The following is a 22,990-nucleotide window of genomic DNA, read 5'->3' as shown; positions in this document are numbered from 1 at the left end:
GATATAAAGCTCACTGGCAGGGAAGGGGCGATCATTGGGTTAACTGTGTTCCCTCATGTGTGTTCTAACTGTAGAGGGATGGGACTGACTAGAGGAAATTATCTCTTGCATGTTCTCCCTGTGCCTGTGTGGATTTTCTCTGGGTATCCACACTCCAAAGACATACTGGTAGGTGTATTGGCTCCTGTCTCAATTGTCCCTAGTATGTGTATGTATGAATGTGAGTTAGGGACCTTAGTTTGTAAACTCCTTGAGGGTAGGGAATGTATAATAAATGTAAAGCACTGTGTAAATTGATGGCCCCGTATCTGTAACAAAAATGATATGATGGTCATTAGTGCTGATACTAGAGATTGACTGGCATTGATATGCTTTAATAGCTGCCTAATGCAATCAGCATTTTAATGTGCTTTATGATCAGTGACTTATATAAAACATGAACAGTCATAGGGGAATTCTTTAAGACTTTGATTTATTGTTTGTAGAGGGGTTGTGCCATCTTTGGAAACTGTAGAGGTGATTTTTTTTTTGGATAGAGCTATATATACAGTTAGTGTACAGATTTCCCCACTTATGTTTAAGTCATATTATGGCAATTGAAGCCTTGATTGCTATTATGCAGCGTACACACGATCGGAATTCCGGCCAGAAAAAGACAGATGATAGCTTTTCATTGGAATATGCGGCCGTGTGTATGCTCTATCGGAATTTAGCTGTCCGAATTTCCGCCAGCCAAAAATTGAGAGCATGTTCTCAATTTTCCCGATAGAAAAACTTTCTATCGGAAATTCCGATCGTGTGTATGCAATTCCGACACACCAAAAATCACGATGCTCAGATTCAACTACGAGATGGAAGCTATTGGCTACTGGCTATTAAACTTCCTTTTTCTAGTCCCGTCATACGTGTTGTATGTCACCGCGTTATAAACGATCGGAATTTGGTGTGACCATGTATAGGCAAGACAGCTTGAGCGGAATTCCATCGGAATTCCATCGGGAAAACCTTTAGAGCTTTTTCCGACGAGAATTCCGATTGTGTGTACGCGGCATTAGATGGATCTGGGGAGACCGAGAGCTGGGAACCTTAATTTCACCTCACAGTGCCTTAGTACGTGTAAGGCTCAGACACAGGTTTTTGTATTTGACAACATTGCCAATTTTACCTACTGACAAATGAAGGAATTTAAATGTATCCATTGTTTGGATTGTTTGGATAAAAGATAATTTATTGAATTTTCTACAAATAAAATACTTTGATTATTTTGTAAATTACCTTCTATGGTTCTTATAATAACTTGCTTTTTCATGCTTTTGCTGCTGAATGTTTTTTTGTGATATAGTATTGGTTACATGAACTTCACCATTATTGTTGGTGTGTCAGTGAGTTTTTTACTCAATTATTTCTCTTCTTTTTGGACATTTTTGTGGTTTTCTTAAAGAGCATGGTTTATTAGGACACACCTATTTACATCTTCCATCGTCAGCTTAAATTGTAGCTCATTCAGTGATTGAAAACTCAGAGCCCCAAAGAAGTGGATGATGAACGTCTTCCCTCTTAAAGACACTGTGATTATAGATTTGAATGGGGCACAGGTATCTATATATTTTCCACTATGTGGGTACATCTGTGATTATTGTCTGAGGGGTTAGATATTTCCACTCAAGACTACCAGTCCAATGTGTTTTAGTAGTAGTGGCCCAAGGAGCAAACGTCCTTCCGCTCTAGTTCTCCCCTGCTGGTGATTAGACCTCTGTCCTCTTCTTCTGGTCTTTTTGGCACGACTTAAATTAGATCCTCTTTAAAGCTTTTTTTAACCGATTCCGACCAGCCGCCACAGTTTTACTGTGGCAGAATGGCATGGCTGGGCAAAACTACATTACCTTATGTTGCGTCACAGTGTGTGCCCAGAGCCGATGCGAGTGCCCAGTGGATGCGATGAATGCCAGGCTCCAGCGATCGCTAGTGACAGAGGGAGAACCGGAATGTGTGTGTGTAAACACACAGATCCCGGTTCTTTCAGGGGAGAGGAGACAGATCGTGTGTCCATACTATGTGTGAACACCAATCTCTGTCTCCTCCTAGACAGTCCCAACCCCCCACAGTTAGAACACACACATAGGGAACACAGTTAACCCCTTGATCGCCCCTAGTGTTAACCCCTTCCCTGCCAGTGAAATTTACACAGTAATCAGTGCATTTTTATTGCGCTGATCGTTGTATAATTTTCAATGGTTTCACAAATGTGTCAGAAGTGTCTGATGTGTCTGCCATAATATCGCAGTCCTGATAAAAATCGCAGATCGCTGCCATTACTAGTAAAAAAAAATGGCATTAATCTATCCCCTATTTTGGAAATTCTATAACTTTTGCACAAACCAATCAATATACGCTTATTGCATTTTTTTTTTACAGAAAATATGTAGAAGAATACATATCGGTCAAAACTGAGGAAAACATGTTTTTTTGATAAAAAATGTGGCAAATTTATTATGGCAAAAAGTAAAATATATTGGGGGTTATTTACGAAAGGCAAATCCACTTTGCACTACAAGTACAAACTACAAGTGCAAAGTGCACTTGAAATTGCACTGAAAGTGCACTTGGAAGTGCAGTCACTGTAAATAAGGGGTGTAGATCTGAAATGAGGGGAAGCTCTGCTGATTTTATTATCCAATCATGTGCAAGCTAAAATGCTGTTTTTTTATTTTCCTTGCATGTGACTGCACTTCCAAGTGCACTTTCAGTGCAATCTCAAGTGCACTTTGCACTTATAGCGCAAAGTGGAGTTGCCTTTAGTAAATAATCCCCATTATGTTTTTTTCAAAATTGTCGCTCTTCATTTGCTTAAAGCGCAAAAAATAAAAACTGCAGGGGTGATCAAATACCACCAAAAGAAAGCTCTAATTGTGGGAAAAAAAGGACGTCAATTTTGTTTGAGTACAGCGTTGCATGACCGCTCAATTGTCAGTTAAGGCGAACCAATGCAGAATTGCAAAAAATGGCCTGGTCATTGAGCAACCAAATCTTCCGGGGCTGAAGTGGTTAAAGAAATTGAAAGTCAGTGTTTTGCTACCAGATTTATTCACTGGATTACAATGACTAATAGATGGGTTCTCTTTATTACAGAAGAGGTTGCATAATGCACAGTTTATAATAGTAAAGATGAATTCTTATGAAAAGCATTACAGCATTGCGTTGCTTTCTTTAACATTACAGGACCAAATTTGCTGTATAAAGCCATGTTAATAATGGTTACATAAAAAGCAAGCAAGGTATTTTTAAAGCCTCCACTCTGCCACTTAGTGGATACAGGAGATACTAAAAATGAAAATGTTTTCAATGCTGAAAAGAGAGAGAAATTACTATACAACTGAACAATAAAGAAATTGTGTGTTGTGTAATGTGGTGTATTTTTTCAGTGCAAAGAAAAAACAAACAAACAAACATTTCATTATGGTTTCTTAAACAAATATATTCATGGTATGTTGTGGCACATTATTGCATAGGTTTGCAGAAACGATGTACTATCAAGTAACATGGGGAATGCATATTGGGCTGTAAAGCCAGTTCAGTAGCCTCTGGGAAGCTTATCTTAGGGACAATTTTTTTTAAGTTTCTTGCAGCAAGAATCTAAAATGATAAATGTATTTTGTCATAAAATATTTATACCAGATAAGAACCAATAAGTTTGTAAAATTGGATAAATCAACAGGTGCACTGGAACAGGGGTAATGAAAATGTATTCCTGATTTATGCATCATCATCACAGTGACACCTCAACACTATAAATTGCCTTAAATAGAGTTCCGCAGAAAAAAATAGCAATACATATGCTGTGGGAATACCGATATCTTCCCGCTTCTTGCAAGAAACATACTTTTGGTCTGGTGTAGGGATGAGCTCAGGCGTGTTCGCATGGTCCACGTGCTGAGCCCGCCAGGAAGTCGGCACAGCGCTGCGCTAATCACAGGCAGTGAGACATTGCCCGATCTCTGCAGCCGCCCATCGGGGCAATGTCTCACTGCCTGTGATTAGCGATGCGCCGACTTCCTGGCGGGCTCTGCACGTGGACCATGCGAACACGCCTGAACTCATCCTTAGTCCTGGGTTGTTTTTTTTATTAAGCCAATTACAGTTTTTTTGCTTTTGAAGTAAGGTTGAAAATAAGGTGCCTGCTCCTTTTCCCTTATCGCATTAATATAGACTCTCAAAAGAAATTAGGGGTTGATTGTGCCTGTATGTCTGGCCATAACTTAATGACTATGGTGAGTTTTGGGGACAGCTACATTATTTGAAATGTTAAATTTCACATCTCGCACTTGACATAATCTATTGTCCTAACAAGGATCTCTCCTACATGTAGTTAAATGAAACTAACAATCTTTTCTTTGCATTTTTCCATTAACAGCATGTATTCAGCATGTTCATGTTAGATCAACAGATGGAAGCTATTGGTCACCATTTTCACAATGTCTTAGTGTTAATTATTGGAACAACTTCTTGTTAGTTACAGAGTATCTTCTAGTTGTCTCTGCCATTCGATAGTTCGACAAAGGGGCAGTCCTTGTTGCCCCGAAAAAACACATAACCACACCTCCACACCACCCACGTCCTCCTCTTGGAACTTCAGAGTCTTGGAACACTGCCACCTCGCTGCTCCAGCTCTAGCCCTGGTTTATTCCTGGACATCGGCGCTACCATCCCAGTCTGCTGGCAGGACTACCATCCCTGTGCTGCACCCAGCTAGCTGATTGCTGCATCAGGTACCCTGACAAAGGATTTATTTGGATTTAAGTATCTATTTGCCTACTTTCTACTAATCTGATTTAAGCTCATTTCTTTTTATTAAATTTGAAGCTGATACAGTATCACACTATGTGGAGTCTTTTGTTCCATATATACTTCAGCTAGCTGATCCACTGATGGTTTTTGCCACTACTTCCTGGTCTGTTGAGAGCCTTTTGGTTTACCAATTAAGGACTCCTGAGTGAGCACCTGGGCTTTTCTTCAGTGGATCAGAGATCCAGTCAGTCAAGCACTGTATGACCTCCCAGAGTAAAGGGGATCACAGGCTTTCCGGCAAGCCTTCATTTTTACTTTGGTGATGGGTGTCACACAGCTGGGTGTTTGATCATCATTTCGACACAGTTTAGCAATGTACGTTACACCTGGACTTTAGTAGTGTATTATTTTTTGGAGAGATCTGCATTCTTTTTATATATTGCACTGGTATTTATGTTTGAAATTCATCTCCAGCTGAATTTTAGATTTTGCACAATTGATGGCACGTATTGCACTTTAATTAGTACATGTTTTATTTTATTTTTTGCATATTTCTTTTTTTATGCAACATTTTGCTATTGATTTCCTATATTGTTCATATACTATTGATTGCACTGAATGCACTTTAGTAATCTGCACCTGTTATATGCATTGTTATATATTTCAGGTATATTTTTAGTGCTGCACTTCTTATTTATATAGCTAATTGCTCCAGACTCCTGCCGCATGGCTAATCAGTCGCCATTCTTAAGCCTCGTACACACAATCAGATTGTTGGCCAACAAAGCATCAGACTTTTGTTCGAAGGGCGTGCGCCAGGAACTTGTCTTGCATAAAAACGGTACACAATTGCCGGCCAACAAACACGAACGTAGTGACATACTATGTAGAGTTTCAGCTCTTGAGTGCCACCTTTTGACACATTCCGCTAATGACGTGTTTGGTGAGCATTGATTCTGAGTATGCGTGTTTGTACTTGGACTTTTGTGTGACTGACTTGTGTACACACAATACGAAAATTTGACAACAGACCATTGTCCGCCGAAACATTACTAGCCTGCCATCCAACATTTCTTGGTGGAAAGTTGGGCAACAATTGTCTGATGGAGCATAATAACGGTCGGATTTTAGGCAAACAGTCTGTCATAACACAATTCCCTGCCGAAAATTTGCTCGTGTGTACAAGGCATAAGAGTCTCCTTCAGCAAAGTCACCACAGCCTGCTGACTGGACCTCCATCCCCTTGGTACATCAACTTAGCTGATTTCCACAGTCTCCTGCGGTCTCCATCTTACTGCTGACCTGCCACCATCCACAGCATCTTCCCAGCCAAACGCATATCCTCTCCGATTGATTCCTACAGCCTGATCGTAGAGACCCAGCCGTGACCCTGCTGAGCTCTGCATAGTTTCCACCAGGATACATGTTTTTACAATTTCACTAAAATGTGAGTGACACCTTTTATTTTGTCTCTGACTTAGACTAATTGCACTTAGATGACAGTGTTTCCCACTCCTCCGTGTATACACAGATCCTAATGTTTCCAATCCTTTCTTGGGACAGCTGCAGCCTGAATCTTATGCCGCGTACACACAGGCGGACTGTATGGCCTACTTAGTCCGCCGAAACACATTTCAGCGGACAGTCCGCTCGTGTGTGGGCTTCAGTGGACTTTTTCAGCGTGCAGTTCGGCGTACTAAGTATTTCGGATTTTTCGAAATACTGTCCGTCGTACTCGCATTTCGGCGGACAATCCGCCCGTGTGTATGCCAGTCCGCCGTACTTTTGAAATGAGCGGACTTTTCCCGCCCGGAGAAAAGTCCGCTCATTTCGAGCGGGTATCCAGGTAGGCGGGGCCCGGCAAGGAGACGTCGCTGGCCCCGCCGCCTGGTATGGACTTAAAGGGGAACCCCAACGCCGAAAAAAATCGGCGTGGGGGGTCCCCCCCAAGTCCACAACAGACCCTTGTCCGAGCACGCTACCCGGCCGTCCAGGAAAGGGGGGCGAGCGAGTGCCCCCCTCCTGAGCCGTACCAGGCCGCGTGCCCTCAACATGGGGGGGTGCCTTGGGGAAGGGGGGGCCGCAAAGCACCTTGTCCCCATGTTGATGAGGACAAGGGCCTCTTCCCGACAACCCTGGCCGTTGGTTGTTGGGGTCTGCGGGCGGGGGGCTTATCGGAATCCGGGAGCCCCCTTTAATAAGGGGGCCCCCGGATACCGGCCCCCCACCCTATGTGAATGAGTACGAGGTACAATGTACCCCTACCCATTCACCTGTAAAATAAAAGTACAAAAAAAACACAACACACGAGATAAAATACTTTATTGCACAGCTCCGGGGGTCTTCCGTCTTCGGGGGTCTTCTCGCCGGACTCCTCCTCTATCTTCTTCTAGCTCTTTTGCTAGCGGAGGAGACTGGCTTTCTTCCTCGCCGCCGGCCTCTTTTCCCGACTTCGGGGGTCTTGTCCCCCTCTTCGGTTCTTCTGCCGGGCCACCGCGCCTTCTTATAGCTCTTTTACAGTCGGTGGCCCGGTCTTCTTCTTCTTCTTCTTCTTCTTCTCCAGGAGATGTTGCCTCGACGATCTCTCCGGCCGGAATGCCAGGGACGCATTGCGCGGCCACTTATATAGGGACAAGGGGCGGTGTCACATGGCTTTATGTCACATGGGTTGGTGTCACATGGTGACCCCGCCCCCTTACGATGTCATAGTCCCCATGTGACATCAACCCATGTGACCAACCCATGTGACATAAAGCCATGTCACAATTTAAATGGCAATTGCGCTGTCATGCAACCCTGTACCCAAATGACATTTTTCATTTTTTTTTCACACTAATAGAGCTTTCCTTTTGTGGTATTTAATCACTACTGGTGCTTTTATTTGAAAATAAAACAAGTTTCATAGTTTGTTATAACATTTAGCAAATAGGTAATTTGTCTTCTTCATTGATATGCGCTGATGAAGCTGCACTGATGAACACCGATAGGCTGCACTGATGGGCACAGATAAGGCAGCACTGATGGACCCCAATAAGACGATACATGAGGCGGCACTGATGGGCCCTGATAGGTGTTACTGATGGGTGGCACTGATGGGCACTGAGGGCCACTGATAGGTGGCACTGACTGGTGACATTGATAAGTGGCACTGATAGGTGGCATTGTGGGCAATAGTAGGTTGTGCTGGTGGGCGGCACTATTATGCACTGGTAGATGGCACTGGCAGGTGGGACTGGTGGGCATAGATGACTCCACAGCTGTTCTCCTTGATCGGGACCGATGTCTCTCTGACAGCCGCCGTTGATCTGCTTTTTTTTTCTCCTCACACTATCAGCGTGAGGAGGAAAAATAGCTGATTACCGGCTCTGTTTATATCACATGATCAGCTGTCATTGTCTGCCAGCTGATTCCATGGTAAGGGGGTTGGGATCTGTGAGCAGCCGGCTCTCATAGACTCTCTGATTACAGAGCACGCCGCGCATGTCCTGCAGGTGGCGAGCAGGCCGCTCGAGCATGGGAGGATGTCTCTTGATGCCCTCCTGGCAAAGTAGGTCCCTGCTGTGGCTGTCATTCGGCTATGTCGCAGACTGGAAGGGGTTAATTTAGTATCAGTGTCAGTATGTTTTAGGTAGGATAAAAAGAAGCAAAATGCACACTATTGTTTCTGGGCTCTACTATGGGTACAAACACTCAAATTATACACACATATGTGATATCACTGGGATCATCAGAAGCAGGAGAATTTATTTGTTTTGTTCTTTGGTAGTAGGTTATGGAAATAGCAAGAAATATACAGGTACATTTAAAAATATAGATTTTTTTGCTATTTTGTGTCAGTTTTTCTTTGATATTAATAAAAATAAAATATAAAAAATAAAATATAAAAAATAAAATATAAAAAAAAACATAATGGTAATAAATGAATGACATGATAAATCTTATCCTTAGGTGAAGAGGTATAGGTGTAACCTAGAGAAATAAAAAATGGCATAAGTTTTTTTTTTACATACAAAATGAAAAATGTTTTTACTTATGCCATTTTTTATTTCTCTAGGTTACACCTATACCTCTTCACCTAAGGATAAGATTTATCATGTCATTCATTTATTACCATTATGTATGCTTTCAACGTGTCAGCTTGATTTTGGTGTTTTAGGGGAAAAAGGCTTTTTCCTTTCATCCATTTAAATGTTAATCTTCAGACTTTGGATGTTCACAGGTGTTTCCTTAATTGCTATCTTGTCATACACTTATTTTATTCATTTGTCTAATTGCTTGTGTGTGTGTGTGTATATAGCTCTGTATGTATATTCTGCTCATTAGCTATGACTAAGCACCGTGTTCGGTGTGAAACATGTCAGCGGCTGGGCAGTTAGTCTGTTTACCAGCCTAGATGCTATGATTTTAATTACATTTTAGAAATAAAGTTGAATAATTCGGAGTGCAGCTATCCAGCTACATCTTTTCTACTTTAGACAGACCCCTGTGGGTAGCCTCTTCATGTGCTCCTGTGTCTCCACCTGAGCAGCAGCAGTGGTGGAGGTCTCTAAGTGCCAGGCATCCAATCAAAATGCCTGGCACTTTGGCCAATTGGGAGACAGGTCTGACACCCTGCTTCCTGATTAGCAAGAACGTTAGTGTGAAAATATCGAAAAGTCATTTGCTATCGTCACACGCTCTACACCCCGAGCCCACCCATTGAAGCCTATTAGAGCCTCTGGCTTTAATCTGGCTCTAATAGCCCCTTTCCACCCCCACCATAGGAATCCATGCGTCCAGCATCCTGAAAGAGGCCGGGCACATGCATGGGGGGATGGCACCTCCGTGCACCCGCATGGGGCTGTCACTGGTTATATTAGCAAAAAGACAAAATTGTCCAGAGCTAAAGTTTTTAAAATCATTCTGTCTGACACTGGAAAGCTGCCCTTGTTTCTTGCTCTTGGGATTTCAAGGCATATATTGTTTGAATTCTTGTTTTTTGACTAGATGACATTTGATCCTTTGTATCATACATGGAAGTAGAAATGTTCCACTGCATCACTGCATATTGTAATCCTCAAAAACAAAAGCCACACAATTTCAACATTTTTGGTGTGCCTCTGCCAGAAAATAATGGAAAATAAGGATTGCTATTGCCTCAAACTAGAGAAAATGTATGCTTGCTTCCTGCTTGTGATTTCTTTTTGTGAAAACATTAAGAAAGTACTCAAAAAAATATTCAGGACTGACAAAAAGATATAGTGGTTGACTCACTGCTGCTGAGGAATTGTGTTTGGAGGACCAAGTGCAGAAGCATATAAATAAGGTGAAGCTTAGTCATTGTATGGATGTCGTGCAACAGGAGTAGGTGAAGGAGGCAATGCCGTTGATGCTGCTAGGTGGAAGGCAAATAGCCTGGGCAGGGTATGATCTTGGTTAGGTAGAGTTTCAACTTAGAGAAGACAATGATCCAGCTGTGGCATATTACTCAAAAAGATTGGCAAAGATGGCAAGAAACATTATTTTTTGATAAGTTTGAGTATGAGTGCTCTCTCCTATCTCCACTACATTTAAAGAAAATTACTTTTGCTGCCTTTGCTTTTTTGATCCCTGGCAAAAGCAATAGTTCAAGTAGCAAGAGCAGAGACAACCCTATAAGGAATTTTGGTGTTTCAGAAAGGTATATAATGAACCTTGGTGTCTCAGAATGCATAGTTATCATTTGGAAAAGATCAATCATTAGATCAATCTATACTTATCCTCTATCATAAAAAATACTCATTTATGACCTTTATGATTACTGAATATGTAAATTGAATCCACAGCCCGTGTTTGTGCAGTCTTTTACCTAGAGGCTTGCTCACTTGCCTTTATGGGTTCTGACCTAAAACATCCTCAGCTATGTTCAAAGCCTTATAAACCTCATATGCAAAAAATGTATCTGGATTTATTTTGTCGAAAAAGTTATGTATACATTGGGGGTTATTTACGAAAGGAAAATCCACTTTGCACTGCATGTGCACTTGAAAGTGCACTGAAAGTGCACTCGCTCTAAATCTAAGGGGTAGATCTGAAATGAGTGGAAGTTCTGCTGATTTTATCATCCAGTCATGTGCAAGCTAAAATGCTGATTTCTATTTTCCTTGCATGTCCCCCTCAGATCTACAGCGACTTTACTTTCAAGTGCACTTGCAGTGCAAAGTGGATTTTCCTTTAGTAAATAACCCCCAGTGTGTTTTTTGTGCCATCTGCCTACTAGGAATGAGTTTCGGACAGAGCATAGGCTTTAGGCAAATTTAATTCACTCTTAGTTCACCACCATAACAACCAACTACCATTAATGCTTTTTCTGGCAAAAAGGCAAGGTTTCCAGCAGCCACTCTGTGTGCTACATGGTGCGCACCGACACGTAGTGCTACATTACTGTGAATTGTAGTGTGTTGAGGTACATATTTCCCCATATCTTTCATATATATATAGATATATATCTATAGATATTGTGATAGACTCACCCGGGACAGGGGCTTTTGGAAGGGACTGAATGCTAGCCTCTGGCCTACGGACTATGGGCCCTGGCATTTAAGGGAGCTACAAGCATTTAGGAAGATATTCAGTTATGTGATGCAAAAGGACATTATTAAAAAGGCCATCATGGTCTCTGCCAGTGTGGGACTCATAGCGGATGTATGTGAAAGGAATGCTGATTAATGAGATCTGGAAAGCCCTGTTGTCTACTAGTCTGGAGGTCTTTTACCCATTGTTGTTTGTTAGATTAATATGAGCAGGAAGGGGGAACCTCCTCTTGAAATGTATAAAAGACAGTATTCTGTGTTCTCATAAACAGCTTCATGTTTAGCAACCAAAATCAAAATTGATGTCCTTTTTTCCCACAGATAGAGCTTTCTTTTGGTGGTATTTGATCACCGCTTTTTATTTTTTGATATAATACAAAAAATATATTCTTAAATTTCTGCTATATTACATATCCAATAAAAAAAAATGAAAAAAAATAATTTATTCATCAGTTTAGGCCAATATTTATTCTACCATATTTTTGGTAAAAAAAAAAAAAACGCAATAAGCGTCTATCGATTGGTTTGCACAAACCTTATAGCATCCACACAATAAGGGATATATTTATGTTATTATTTTTATTTTATTTTTTTACGATTTTTAGCAGGACTGCAACATTGAGGCAGACAGATTACTGTATACATTACACTGACAGGGATGGGGTTAACACAATGGGGCGATCAAGGGGTTAATGGTGTCCTAAGCTGGTGTGGGGGGAGTGGACTGACTGGGAATACAGAGAGATTGCTGTTCCCGATCACTAGGAACAGGCAATCTCGCTGTACACTCCTGTCAGAACGGGGACCTGCTTTGTTTACATTGGCAGATCCCCATTCTGCCTCTCTGAGGAGAAATTGCGGGTGGCCGTCAGACATCTTGACCGCCGGACCCACGCATCAGCTCCCCCACAGTGCAGTGTGTGTATTTGTTACATTGTTTCGCATACGGCCGCCCTGTTGCTGTATATACGTGGTGGATGGTCCTTAAGTGGTTTATTTTGCATGACTGACATGGACAAAGCTGTATTTTGTTTGCAGAACATCAACACATATTTGTGAAGTAAAGTGTGTACAATAAATCGCTACATCTTTAATTCACCAAAGCATCACATCCTTATACCCCCTATTGTTGGAGGTAGTTGGTCATGAGCAAATATTACAAGACAATGTTGTGGTCAGGCCACACTATAAAAAGGCAAGGATTGTTAGTATTCTCGATCTGAGAGTGGCAGGGCTATACAGCCAGTGCACAAAGAGAAGGTAGTTGAGTGACTCACAAAGCCTTCCTTTTCTGCCTCTTCCCAGGTACAAAACAGATAGTTGTCTGCAACGGCTGCTAATGTACCCTTTTCATCATCCTGCTCCTCTTCTGCTAATCGCACAAACTGTCATGGAGGATTCAGGGGAATTATTCCAGCACACCATCAATTTTTGCAGGAAGATAAGAACATTTAAGATGTTGAGTGCTAGAAACAGGACATCACACAGGCAGCAGAAGTTGACAGTGATGTCCTGCAGCTGCAGTTTCCTATCAAGTGGTCTCCACTGATGAGTAGGATGAGGATGATAAGGTGGCAAACTGTACATGGGTGCCAGAGATTGAAAAGGAGCAAGAGCTCTGCAGTCTGGCCTTTTTTCACACGTCTATTGCCGACAGCATTTTTGTGATTTGCAGTCTCTGCCTGCACCATACTATATTAGCTGTGTTAAAACTACCAGTTATTTTGGTTCCAAATGCATGAGGATAAACATGAATCTGCACCCCAAAACTGGGTGGAAGTAGCATATGAGTAATCAACAAAAAGCCAGAACTTCTCCTTGTTCTTTACTTTCCACTCCCTCCCCAAGATTCTCCATATGCATACACTGGATTTAAAGCTCCTCCCTTTTTAGCTCACGGAGTTTGCCTATTTGTGTTGAGTTTATGGTCTGTGCCTCACCATAGTGGCAAGCTGCCAGTCACTATTATTTTGGCCAGAACACCATACCAGCCTTTTACCAGCATGTGATAGGTGATGACACCAAGTCGTTGGACCACGGTATCAGCAGCGGGGTTCATATGGGAACAGACATGTAATCTAACAAGCATGGGCAGAGAGGCTACATCTCCTTCATTGCACAGTGGATGAATCTTTTTGTGTCTGGGAATGCTGGACAAGGCACACCACTGGAGTTCGTGGTATTGCCCCATGCCCTGAACTTTGGTGTCAGTGGCACTGCAATCACCTCATCCTCTTCTTCTCAATGGCCTTACCCTTTGACTTCTTAGAACCACTAGTCCCTCCAAGCACCCCTGAGCCTATGCAACCACCCAGGCAAAATATTGCCATGCTGTTTTGTAGCTAGTATACCCAGGGGACAGGAGCCACATCGAGACAAAGATTTTGATAGCTCTCCAGGGTCAGACTGAGAAGTGGATGACCCTATTCCATCTTATGCCAGGCAAGGTCCTATGTGACAATGGTAAATATGTGCTATCTGCACTTTGGCAGGGAAAGTCCATACATATACTTTGTGTGGCACATGTCCTTAAACTGGTGATGCAGTACTTCCTGGTTAGGTTCCTTGACTTCTATAATTTCTTGCAGCAGGCCATAAAGGTGTGTGATCCCTTCAGGGGTTCATACCCTGCAAGTGTTTACCTGGCAAAAATGCAACAGCAACACAAGTTGCCTGCTAACTGCCTGATATGTGATACACCCACACAATGGAATTCAATGTTGGCCATGCTGCAGCAGCTGCACCAACTGCAGTTGCCATCAATGAGTAACTGTAAGAATATAGGACAAGAGCAAGCTCTGTGGGGATAGGGTTATTTTTAGCACAGTAGCTCCTGATTCAGGATGCATGCAACATCTTGTCACTTCAGGTCCAGCTCTCCTAGACACTCTCCAGCATAGCTGACTCCTCTGAAGATTCTCTCTCTGAGTAGCCACCTTCTTGTTTCAGCTTACTTTAAGATACTCCCTCTAGGTACCCATTTTTCTATTTTTATTTTTGGAGATGATCCATATGGGTAGCCATCTTTCATTGCAGGTACCTTGAACCTTTATGTTATAGAAACCCCCTCTGGGTAGCCAGTTCTATTTCTTTAGCCCCTATCAAAGACCACCTAAAGTTCCTTGGTCCTTGGTTAAGGCCCAAGGCTGGCCCCCAAAAAGATGAGACCTCCTCACTATGGCATCCTCTCCAGTCAAAAGCCCAAGGAAGGACAAAGACTCATCTATAAGTTTTCTCCAAAATATTTAACTGCCCCCCCCCCCCCACAACTCACATAATTAAAGTCCCTCAGAGATTGGTCAAGGTAGATAAATATTCATAACTCAAAATGGTTATTTATCACTTCAACTACTGAAGACAACTCAACAGCAGCAGACAGTAATGAATATAAGCCTGGGCTTAGGAAAGAAAAACTTCCAAGCACTGAAAATATAAACAAAGCTCAGCCTGCTTAATGCTTAGCTTCAAACAACACTAAATTTACCTAGGGACACTCCAGTTTAGGGTTTAGGGCTGGGTCCCTACAACACTAACTTTTTCTACTACCGTAGCACCTCTATGATAATAAATACATTGTAGGATCCTCATCAGTAAAAAACAGTTACAATTTATTAGTAACAAAAAAAGTACACTTACATCATAAGTTCTTGACAGTCAGCATGGAACCTGGATAAGGGCACCGCAGGTCTGTACAGCAAACATCGGCAGTTTAAAGGCTTATGGATCACAAAGATGTCAGTGTGGATTGGCATAATTACATGTCTCTCCCTGCCTGCTCACACAGCCTGGATTTGACAGCTGTCATAAAGTCCCACCAGTATTCAGTGTTCTCCATGGAGATGCCTGCCTCGTGGAATGTGGGGGGCAGTGTCAGAAAGGGGGCGGTAACGCGTTTCAGAGGGTTTTTCCTCCTTTGTTTAAAGGTTTTTACCAATTTATGCCAATCCACACTGACAGCTTTGTGATCCACAAGCCTTTACACTGCTGTTTGCTGTACAGCCCTGTGGTGCCCGTATCCAGGTTCCATGGTAACTGTCAAGAACTTATGATGTAAGTCTGCTACTTTTTTGTTGCTAATAAATTGTTGCTGTTTTACTGATGAGGATCCCATGCTGCTATTTGTTTCTTGAACTTCTGTGATCTTCCAGGATTGGTATGGGCAAGCTGCAAGACCTTTGGCATATGAAATTGACCCGTGATCTACAATACCTATCCCTTTGACTGATTCTGGGGAAACTGGACATTGTAGTGTGCCAAATTGGTTGTGTATTTTCTCTTACAATAAATAAATTAGTGGTGATAGCCAAACTTTTTTTCAACTTGCTTTTGCTGTGGCTGCATTTGTCAATTATGGTTATGTACATTCATTAATAGTATCTCAGCAAACAAAAATCTCCTTATGCTGTATTGTCAAGACTTCTTTTCTTAACTGTTTTCTTAATGTCATGTTTGTTGTATTTATTCATGTTGCATTAGGATTACAAAAAGGTTTAAGAGTAATTAGTGCAGTATGCCATAGGACATTACACAGTAAATATTTCAGTTAAAAAGTGTTCTTAAACATTTGGGTTCATACCTGGTCTAAAGATATGCAAAATAGTGGTAATGAAAAAAATTCTGGTATAGACCAAATTTAGGAAATTCTTCTAAAACATTTACACTAACATTTAGTATTATTGAGCTGACAGTGAGTACTGGCTTACTCACTGTCAGCTTCGTGCTGCTTTGGTCAAAGGCCACATCTACCTGCTTAGCCTCCTGGCTTATTCAACAGTAATCTTCCCTCACAGGGAGTTCCACCATCACTGTATAACCAAACGATAGCCTCCTGGCTTACTCACTGTCACCTTTGTGCTGCTTTTGTCATAGGCTACACCTGCCTGCTTCAGACATACACACAGACTGCCATCTGCAGTCTTGGACTCCGAGACCCCCTGTCTCTTTCTCCTGGAACCCTCCCGACATCCTGGCCAGACTTCCTGTCTGCTGGGAGGAGCTGTCTCCAAGTCTGAGCACCGACTTCTATTGCTGGGATGTTTATGGACCCAGCCCACAGGTGTGCAATTAGTATTCCTGCCAAAATCAAGCATACACTGCACATATGCGCCTGTGACATGGGGTTGCATCTCCACATATCCTCCCCCCCTATTTCACATCGGAAGGAGAAATACAAAACTAGGCTTGTGCAATTCGTTTCGTAACGAATCTAAATTCGGCCGAATTTTGCATCTTTCGGACATTCGGATGCATCCGAATGTCCGAATAAAAAAATAACGAATAACAACGAATACGAAAGAAATATAACGAATGAATTCGAATGAATTCAAATGAATTCAAATGAATTTGGTAATTCTTTAAAGATCTAATGAAACAAAAGGTCAGCTCAAAGTAAATCTTATAGTCCAATCAGCTAATTTATTTTGTGTCAGAGGTTGGATTACTGGCAAAGTGCATTCCTGAGAACTGAGTTAGAAGGGTGTTGTATTGTATTTGAGCCGAGGAGAAGAGACGTTGTCATTGTGTGTGTTAAAAGATTCAATAAACAAACGACTTTCCAAACTACGAATCGATGCATCCGAATGTACGAATAAAAAAATAACGAATAACAACGAATACGAATGAATTCGAATGAATTCAAATGAACTTGGTAATTCTTTAAAGATCTAATGAAACAAAAGGTCAGCTCAAAGTAAATCTTATAGTCCAATCAGCTAATTAATTTTGTGTCAGAGGTTGGATTACTGGCAAAGTGCATTCCTGAGAACTGAGTTAGAAGGGTGTTGTATTGTATTTGAGCCGAGGAGAAGAGATGTTGTCATTGTGTGTGTTAAAAGATTCAATAAACAAACGACTTTCCAAACTACGAATCATTATCACAAATGTCTATACATACATAAATAGCGAATTTCAACGAATACGAACGAATGAATTCGACACTCTACGAATAATAACGAATTATCCGAAAACGTATTAACGTAACATAACAAATATAACAGAACGAAATTATGTATTTTACGAATGACAACTAACCGAAACTAAACGAAATTTTCCATTGTGCACAAGTCTATACAAAACCCTTCTTCCTAAAGGGGCACTCCACCCACCTCTTTTTCTGGGTATGCTTCCACCAGTACTTCTTCCTGAACCATGGGCTCCCACTAACCTCTCTATCCCTTCTACCTTCTGGCCACTGGATCCTCCCTTTCTTTTTTTTTTCCTTAGACCTACTCTCTTGGGACTGTTGGGGACCCACTTCTATGAAAGTTGTCAGGGACTGACCCCTCTCACTATCTGACACAACACTGAGCAACAACATCCATTTCTCAGTTTCACTAACCCCTGTGTGGTTACCCTTGGCAACCAAACCATCTGAGCTCAACGCCACATCTTTCTGTTTAACCTCAATAGCAATGGTCCACAAGGGGTTATTCAACTCAATATTATTATTGTCATCAGGGCTTCTTGTCACTTTCTTTGCTAGGACAGGGTCTATGGAGGGACCACACACAGGGAAGCAGTTACTCTCTATGGGACCTTCCCACAGTTTCACATTGCCCCCAGTTATCCAACACTCCATCAGTGACTGTTCTTTCACAACACTTTTTTACACACCAGTTTTCACAATTTATGTTACCGCTGGTATTTCTGATACCTCTGTCTTGTCTAACAGGGCTCCAGAGTGCTTGCCATACAATCATTGTATGAAGCAATCCAGCACACTGTGAGACAACTTTCCACATCAATACAAAACATTACATTAAATGATTCAAGCATTTGCGATTTCTGCACAGTACAGCCTGAAATATCCAGCTTCAATCAGCCATACCCTGTGGTACCAATTCTCCAAACACAGGAGAGGACGGCAGGATATATACTGGCTGTACACTCCATGATGCTAACATTTCCTTAAGCACGTCTGTCACAAAATACACTTTTCTCTTTTTTCCACTGTGAACACAACCTCCGCTGTGCGTTTACACTCGCTCAGACCTTTATTCATGAGAGGATTAGTCTCTGCAGCAACCCGTGCACCCGGGCCTATAGGCTGTTCTGCAGACACAGTGAGCCACCTCTTCATAGGAGCCCCACCATCCAGATGATATTTCACTGGTTGCTATGGGAGACTGCCTTCTCCCTGCAGAGCTTCTCCAGTAACTGTAACAATCCTCTTGAGCTCACCAGCCAGGACTCTCATCAGGATCATTCCACCATTGGCCATAGGTCTCATGACCCAACCTTGCCTTTGTTGCTACGGGCAACAACATGCATCTTTGCAGCAACAGATGCAGAGTTTGTTCAAATAACGTTTTTTTGGCGCACTGTCTCCTTACAGCTGAGACACAGCACCCATCACTTTGCTTCACACAGCAACAGCAATACACACAGTTTCTGACCTTTATGGTTTCCGGCATGCGAGGATCTAGACAAACACCATCTGTGCCCAATGCCAATTTCTCCATCAATTGTGACAATCCAGAGTGATTAGGCTCTAGTGGTGCATGCACTTTTCTAGAAACGTGCCACCCCAGACTGCGTTTTAGGGCAAGGCAGCCCACTTTTATTTAAAGGAAATAAATAAGTTCAACAAACAGTAATCTTCCCTCTCAGGGGGTTCCACCATCACTGTATAAACAAACTATAGCCTCCTGGCTTACTCACTGTCAGATTCATGCTGCTTTTGTCGCAGGCCACATCTACCTGCTTAGCCTCCTGGCTTACTCAACAGTAATCTTCCCTCACAGGGGGTTCCACCATTACTGTATAACCAAACAATAGCCTCCTGGCTTACTCACCGTCAGCTTCATGCTGCTTTGGTTGCAGGCTACTCCTGCTTGCTTCAGACATACACACAGACTGCCATCTGCAGTCTTAGACTGCGAGACCTCCTGTCTCTTTCTCCTGGAACCGTCTCCTACTGAAACCCTCCCAGACTCCTGGGCAGACTTCCTGTCTGCCAGGCGGAGCTGTCTCCAAGTCTGAGCACTGACTTCTCTTCCTGGGACGTTTATGAACCCAGCCCACAGGTGTGTAATTAGTATTCCTGCAAAAATCAGGCATACACTGCACATATGCACCTGTGACACGGGGTTGCATCGTCACTATATATATATATATATATTTATATTTATTAATAGTTTGCTGGAGACAATCAGACTAAGGGCATGGATTACTGGAACCATGTCCTGTTACCTGATGAGACCAAGATAAACTTGTTTGGTTCAGCATGTGTGGCAGCAACCAGGTGAGGAGTAGAAAGACAAGTGTATCTTGCCTACAGTCAAGTAAAGTGGTCAGAGTGTCGTGGTCTGGGGCTGTGTGCGTGCTGCCACCACTGGGGAGCTACAATTTATTGAGGGAACCATGAATGCCAACATGTACTGTGACATACTGATGCATGGCATGATCCCCTCCCTTCAGAGACTGGACCTCAGAGCAGTATTCCAACATGATAACGACCCCAAACACACCTCCAAGACGACAAAAACGACTGCTGCCTTGCTAAAGAAGCTGAGGGTAAAGGTGATGGACCAGCCAAGAATGTCTCCAGACCTAAACCCTATTGAGCATTTGAGGGACAACCTCAAACAGAAGGTGGACGAGTGCAAGGTCTCTAACATCCAAGCTCTGTGATGTTGTCATGGACGAGTGTAAGCCCTTGTCCACACGGTCGGACATTCCGATGGACAATGTCGGATAGGACCGTGTTGTCGGATAATACGACAGTGTGTGGGCTCCATCGGGCTGTTTCCATCGGATACTCCGATGGACCAAGTTTTCCAGCTGGGCTATAAAATTTTCCGACAACATGCTCTGATCGGACTTTGTCCAATCATGTGTAGAGAATTCCGATCGGACAAAGTGCCACACATGCTCAGATCAAATTCCATGACCAAAGCTATGGGCTACTAGCCTGAACGTAGTCCCATCCTAACGAAATAACGTCATCATGTTAAGTACGATCGGATTTTCTGACAACTTTGTCTGACTGTGTGTATGCAACAGTTTCGGACAAAATCCACTTTTTACCACAAATATATTTGCATGATTTTTTCAGTTTGTGGATCACCCCGCCTGTTTCTGCTTTGGAGGGATCTACTTTACACCTATGTGTAGCCTTCTCCTCAAAGCACTTCTTTTACTGCTTCTTACAAAGTGAAGGTATGTTTGTTAAATTTTGCCAGTAGGGTTGAAATGGAGATTTGGGCTAGGGTAAGTATAGCCAGGTTACGAAAAGGTAAAGAATAAGATAAGACTTGGCATGTTGGGTCAGCATGTACAGTCTGCAAAGGGTGTAACGATGTATTTGAAAGTTAGTGATGAAATTCAAATACATAATCTTCCTATTACCAATCAATATACAAGCAAATGTATTTGGAAAAATACAGCAAATGTATTGAGTCAAATCAAATGTCTGTATTGCCTTCTAAGTACAGCTAGCAACACAAAGCAGATGAATGCACAAAACAGTATTATAACTGTTTGCCACCCAGTGGCCAATCATAGTATAGTCATTTGAAAGATACATTCTCTTTCTCTTGTACACTTGGCAGATTCAGGCTTACTTAATAAGGCAAACAGCAAGGTGCATATTGTGCAAACCTGAAATAAAGCTTTTAAATAGTGAACAACAGCACAGCAAGCTGAAAATTGACAATGCAGAGAATAAAAGAAACATTTATCTAGAAATCTTTAATTCGTAATATATTGTAAACAGTAAGACTCACCGTAACGTAGGTAAAAATAACCCTAAATTTTTGTAGAACACAGCTCCAAGTACATATACTGTGGATTCATCCAGGTCTGGAATAAAACAGCAGACATTAACAGTTAACAATGTTATAGTGATTACATTTTTAGATTTGTTTAATTCTTGATCTTCAGAGTTACATTTTAATAAGACGAAACATATCATTTCTAAGGTTTAAAAAAAAAAAACATTTTTTAATATTGAACTGTCTGATGACTGTCAGAAAACCTGTGCTCTCCCGGGGTGTTTCTTAACTTTATTAAATTATGTCATGATAGAAACACATCCCATAGAAAATTATATGTGCCTTACTGTCATGCTGGTCCCCTGGCTTCAGTAATGTGTGAGTCACTAACATAAAACAGGTAGGTGAGACCTATAGTATTGTCAGAAATGGGGTCAGCAGCAGCAGCAGCATCCACATGTATTAACTTATAAAATATAGTGTATTAAGATGATCTGCACAAACAATTGTTGCTCTTAAAAAATCTTCATATTTATTCAGAAACCCCATTGTACAAACGCAAATAAAATCAGTATTTACCAATGCCCCCCTAATTGTATATACTTATTTTCCAAATTATATAAAATGTATTAATAGCTATATATATTCATTATTTCATTGTACAGGGGGCACCCTGCCCACCAATATACAGGTGACACACTGACCACCATTGTATAGGGGCACACTGATCAGAGGTATATGGGGGGGGGGGGTAACATCAGGTAAGGCAATGGTAACTCTGCATTTCTATGATAATGGTCACTCTGCATTTTCTATGGTAATGGTCACTCTGCATTTTCTATGGCATGTTCACTCTGCATTTCATGGGCACTGGAAAATATTTTAGCACACCATTTGGTTCAGAATATTTTTTTTTCTTATTTTCAACCTCTAAAACCTAGGTGCGTCTTATGGTCAGGTGCGTCTTATGGAGCGAAAAATACCGTATTTGGTATCTTCTTTGTTTTCCAATGTTCACATATCATGCTACCCTTATTTCTCTGCTGAATTAATGTGCCACAGGGCCACATTTTCTGAAGTTAAGAAGCCTCACCGCAAATATGATGTTGCATATGCTATGCTGTAACCTGCCAAGCTTAGAATCGCAGCAAATGGCAAGATGCAATTTTTTGATACCCCTGCTAATGCATCCAACTGGCTGGATCGTGTGGAGCACACCTTTAAAAAAGCACCAGCACCCATGGCTTAATTGTGTTTTCATTTTTACTACCTGCTACTGCTGAATGCAAATACCCTAGGAGTAGATTTGAGCACATTGCCCCTTTTTTTTTGTCTTTTTTTTTTCTTTTCTCAATCCTTCCTTTCTGGCAGAGAGGAAGACATAAGTCGTTTGCGCTACATTTCACCAATGACTTGGATTCCCAAGTCTCTTTGAATCACAGTTGAACAGAGATGTTGGGGCCCCACCTAACATCGTCCTACGTGGACATGCTATATGTTACCGGGCTCCTTAATCGCTTAAAGGATGCAAAGACATATATATATATATTATTATTAGAGTTTATCATTGCTGGCCCTTACACTTTCTGGGGATTATGTTTGCTGGTCCCAATTGGGCTTATTTTACTCCAACAATCCCTTTAGTGTGCTCCATTTTTTCTACACAAAGGGGAAAGGTGACACACTACAGGCTATAGATCATGTAAAATAAAAACACTTTTTGGTCAAGCCCACCTTTGGCAAAGCCTACAAGAGTACAGCATGCAGTGTGCAGCATCACTGCAATAGTTCCCCCAGTTATACTGCCAGCACCAACACAGCTCCCCCCCCCAAAAAAAAAAAAATGTCTGGAGCCTCCTCTGCTTTTGCAATTCATGTAGGTATGCAGAAAAGAGAGTACGGTATATAAGTATAATTATATACCTTAAAATTCTACATATT

General features: G+C 41.9%; 1 protein-coding gene across 4 annotated transcripts in view; it reads right to left on the bottom strand.

The window, feature by feature from the left end:
- ADGRB3 (adhesion G protein-coupled receptor B3) overlaps positions 1-22,990 on the bottom strand; it is a 1,271,667-nt gene that overhangs the window by 459,219 nt on the left and 789,458 nt on the right. For all 4 annotated transcript variants that reach the window (XM_077487874.1, XM_077487872.1, XM_077487875.1 and 1 more), the window contains one exon: positions 21,062-21,137. In XM_077487874.1, coding sequence (XP_077344000.1) covers positions 21,062-21,137 — 76 coding nt within the window. The remainder of the gene's footprint in view (positions 1-21,061; positions 21,138-22,990) is intronic.

Source organism: Lithobates pipiens, unplaced genomic scaffold (genome assembly GCF_037356315.1).
Source record: "Lithobates pipiens isolate NorthernLeopardFrog02 unplaced genomic scaffold, aLitPip1_a1.2 Scaffold_18, whole genome shotgun sequence".
NCBI lineage: Eukaryota > Metazoa > Chordata > Amphibia > Anura > Ranidae > Lithobates > Lithobates pipiens.
The sequence above is the reverse complement of the archived record's forward strand: the minus strand, read 5'-3'. Positions and strand labels throughout refer to the sequence as shown.